The sequence below is a fragment of the Condylura cristata genome, unplaced genomic scaffold, assembly GCF_000260355.1.
Source record: "Condylura cristata isolate star-nosed mole 26May11 unplaced genomic scaffold, ConCri1.0 scaffold00029, whole genome shotgun sequence".
In the NCBI taxonomy this organism is placed as follows: Eukaryota; Metazoa; Chordata; class Mammalia; order Eulipotyphla; family Talpidae; genus Condylura; species Condylura cristata.
The window spans coordinates 22,136,985-22,141,014 of record NW_004567130.1 but is presented as its reverse complement, the minus strand read 5'-3'; the positions used below and the strand labels follow the sequence as shown (position 1 = coordinate 22,141,014).

General features: G+C 42.8%; 1 protein-coding gene across 1 annotated transcript in view; it reads left to right on the top strand.

Annotated features, from left to right (window-relative positions):
• Positions 1-3,930: 3,930 nt before the first annotated feature.
• SCCPDH (saccharopine dehydrogenase (putative)) overlaps positions 3,931-4,030 on the top strand; it is an 18,054-nt gene continuing 17,954 nt past the window's right edge. Inside the window, exon 1 of the mRNA XM_004690766.2 lies at positions 3,931-4,013. Within this exon, the coding sequence (XP_004690823.1) occupies positions 3,931-4,013 (83 nt within the window). The remainder of the gene's footprint in view (positions 4,014-4,030) is intronic.

The following is a 4,030-nucleotide window of genomic DNA, read 5'->3' as shown; positions in this document are numbered from 1 at the left end:
CCGTAGAGCCAAGACACTTAAGAGAATGACAGAAATTCTATTTTAAAAATTAAATCTACGTTTTCAATGATGTTATTTTCATCTGTTCTGCTTCCCAAAGAGTTCCCAATCTCCTTAATGATTTTAATGGCATATAAAAAAGTATCCAAGTACTTGATAGCAACACACGCCTATTCAGTGCTAATCTGAATTTAAATGACTGTGGGTGTTTTGCTAGGTTCCTAACAAAAATAAATAAATATGATTCCTCTGTAGCTACCACCAAGAACAAGGGAGTTAAGAAGCAGTGGGAAGAAAGGAAGGTAGAAATTCCCATTTCTTTTCAGCAGAAGACAAGAGGTACTTGTGAGCAGAGCTCTGAGACATCACCTCTGTTGGCTCGAGCGTGCTCTTGTCTGCTGCTAGCTCAACCCCAGACCTACACAGCGGAAGGTGGCTGAGGAAAAATGAGACCTACCAGCATTGTTGAAATGTATGAGCTCTAACATCAGGAGAGAAATCACACCGTTTCCCCCCCAAGATCCTTAGTAACCCCACTTCTCTCCCACCTGGCCCTTCCTTCTGGATTCTTCTTCCTTCAGCCTCTCTCCAGTGTGAGGCTTGACTCCCACTTCACTGCCACAGTGAAGCAAGCAGGAGCGAGCTCTCTCGAGCGGTCCCCACCACGCCTCCCCGTGTACCTGCAGTTTCTCGCCCACTCTCACCGACACACTGTCTAAGATCCACGAATGCACAGATCCTGTCCTGTGTGATTGAGGACATCCCTCCAGTACGATGGTCTTTTCTTTCCTGCAGCATCAAGCTTTCTCTCTCTACCAGATCATTTCCATCAGCCTAGACACAAACCCAACCAGCCAAAAATCTCCTTCAAGCCCCTTGCTCCTGTAGCTGGTGACCTTTTCTTCCTTCTCTCTTTTACAACAAGAAAATGGCTTGAATTCACCTGTAAGGTGGGACCTGAAGAGGGTTCAGTTAGTGTCAAAACTGACTGGCAGTGTAGGGTATATCCCATTGTGTGGAGAATTGGAGAATTGATTGGGATGTAAGACACCCGCCTATTGGAAGTCAGAAGAGTTGAGAGTCACAATACACGAGGCACCCCAGAAAAGGTAGCTGTTTCCTATTTCTTAATCTCATTCCATAAAACAAATTTTTGCTAATGATTTCATAACTTTTGCTGACACGCTTTCAGTTTGAAAATGTCTGTTTTCTGGAAAACAACAGCAGACAAAAAATGGGGGAAATTCCTGTAGAGAAGAGTCATTGTGCCGTGGTGGAAAGGACTAAGCAGAGATGGGGTTCAAACCCAAAACATCAATTATGCCTTCGTGCTTGGAGGAGCTAAGGCCTCTGGACTTCATTTCCACTCTAACAGTTAAATCTGTAACTTGCAGAGTTGTAAATACTTCCAGAATGTCATATAATTGGTACCTATCTTTCACTGTGAGTCCGTTGGAAAAGCAGAATAAATATTGTAGCCAGCTGCTTGCCCTCTCAGGAAACTGGCAGTGTGGCTTAGAGTTTCCTAATAGTCCCGCATTTCAAAATTTGGCTCAAAGGTTAATTGGGGAGATTGTGTTCACAACACTTTAATTAAAGCACTGCAGAGATAGCAGTGTCTCAAATGGACCTACATGTTTTCTAATACATAGTAAGCATTCGGTTTCACGCCAGGTTAATTGGAGAGCTGTTTTTGCAAAGTAGCATACTCATTAAAAATTACAGACAGTGGTACAAAGATATCAATACAGTGTCCATTATAGATGGTGGGCTGTTCTTTCTTTCTTTTTTGTTTTTACATCATTCTTCATTTTGTGAGTTTTTCATCTCAGTTGTAACCGCCATGATGGTATGTGCTGCTTTCCCAAGGAAGGTCACATTGTTGAAAATGAAGTCTGTGAGACACTTTTGCTGGTACCTGATCACTCTGAACACCCAGTAGATGGATAAAAGTTGCGATCTGATAACAGTGACCGCTGAAAAAAAATGTGAAGCCGTGGAGAATTTTCACATATATATTTTTAACCTAAAATAGAGAAATCTTAAATATTAAATCCTAGTGAAGGATCTGTTGGTGAGCTTAGGGTGAAGGGCACTCGTGTCTACAACTCTTTTGTCTGCTGATCTATCATCAACAATTCATAGACATTGTGATAGCCTTGCTAATTCTTTTCCATTACTTTTTCCCCACCACCATCCTGCTGTCCCCTTAGATCTTCCCCTTTCCCTATCGCACTGACACTCACAATCTCAAATCAGCTATCAGTGTCTGTGAAATCATAATTATTTTACATTAGCAGTTGTCCACCTTGTTCCCTTTATGTTATCTATGTCGTTGAATTGTCCGTTTATGTCTTCCTGACTTACTTCACTTTGTGGAGAATTCTCATATCTTGATGAGAGTGTAAATTAGTGCTTTTGCTTTGAAGAGAAAGTTGAGTGTATCCTCTACTTTGTACAGTAGTGCAAAGATATCAGTACAGTGCCCATTATAGATGGTGTGCTGTTCTCTTTTTTATTTGTATTTGAAAGAGTAACAATTTTCATTCCCAGATACATATTGAGATATACTCTTTCAGGGCCTCCCTGTTGGCACAGGGGTTAAGTCTCAGTGCTATCAAGCTATTGCCAGCCACTGTGGTTTGAATTTGATCCCCAGCCTGGGAGTGACCCATAGGGTGCAGCAGACCCTCCTATTTCATCCACTGCTCCCCTCAGCAGTGTATTTCAGTGGATCTGCCTGTTCTGCTCCCCATTCTGTCCCTGGTGAATCCTCTCACCCCTGCACCTCTGGCCTGCACCCCAGTTCTTGTTTGTATAAATTAAAAAAAAAAAAAAGATATACTCTTTCACATGTGCTCAAGGGGACATATGCCAGAACTGTATGATAGCATTTCTTGTGTTTCATTGTAGGAAAACATTGCCGCATTGCCTGCATCACCCTTTCAAACACATACTACACCTTATTTTTTCTTCTGAACTATTTCAAAATAAGCTGGAGACATTATGATCAAATAAGAAAGTTGCAGAATTAGCAGCTATAAAAATAAGTCAAATTACACTACAAAGTTTAAACATCTAGATCTAAATAACTGAGAGATAGGAAAAGTAAACACCAGAGTTAGGCAAGTACTTTCTGAAGTGGTGTGGTGTGTACATATTATTGATCTCACCTTTTTTTGGTATAACTAATACATTTTATAATATTAAAAAGCTTCCATCTTTTCGTATTTGGGTGAGAATTTAAAAAGTCAGGAGTGGATGTTCAATCTTACAAATGTCTTTGTGATACACCATTTTGTTTCAGAATCTCAGCGTGGTTTCTGGTACATGTGACACACTCAATAAATGTGTTTTTAGCTGAGTAGATAAATACTGTTCCTCTGTCAATCCTCCTATATCTAAGCCCTCTAAATACGTCAAGAAAGTTGCCTTTACAGACTCTGTCTGTGAATAGTACCCACGAGACGGTGGGTATCACCATGAGGCTGAAACCGAGGGCGATCCTCTCTCCCTCTGTTCCAAAGACACTTGTCTATTTTCCACAGGTACCACAACGACAGTATCTCTCACAAGGAACTCATTGCCTCCCCAGGACCTACTTCAGGGTCTGATAGTAAGTTCTCTGGAAAAGCTTGTTGACTGGAATTGAATGAGATGACGTATTGACATAGGCTGGCACAAATCAAAACAAATGTGTTTTTTTTTTAAAGACTTTATTCAAGAATAGTTTTATATGTACAGAAAAGTTAAAAAGCTAAAAGTTAAAAAAAAAAACTTCTTGGCGCGTGGGCACCGCCGGCCGGTCCCCCGTCCGCGTTTCCTTTGCGCAACCCCCTGACCAACAGGAAGAACGGGTTGCAGCCGCCGCCCGCCTCGCGCGGGCGAGAAGACGTGACCCCTCGGGCGTCAGTCCGCGCGGGACAAACGATGGGTCGCAGGACGGGCCGCCTGCAGCTCCCGCCAGCCCCGGAGGCGGCCTCGGAGCTGCCGAAACCTCCCGCGCCCGAGAGGCGGGGGCGGCGCGGGC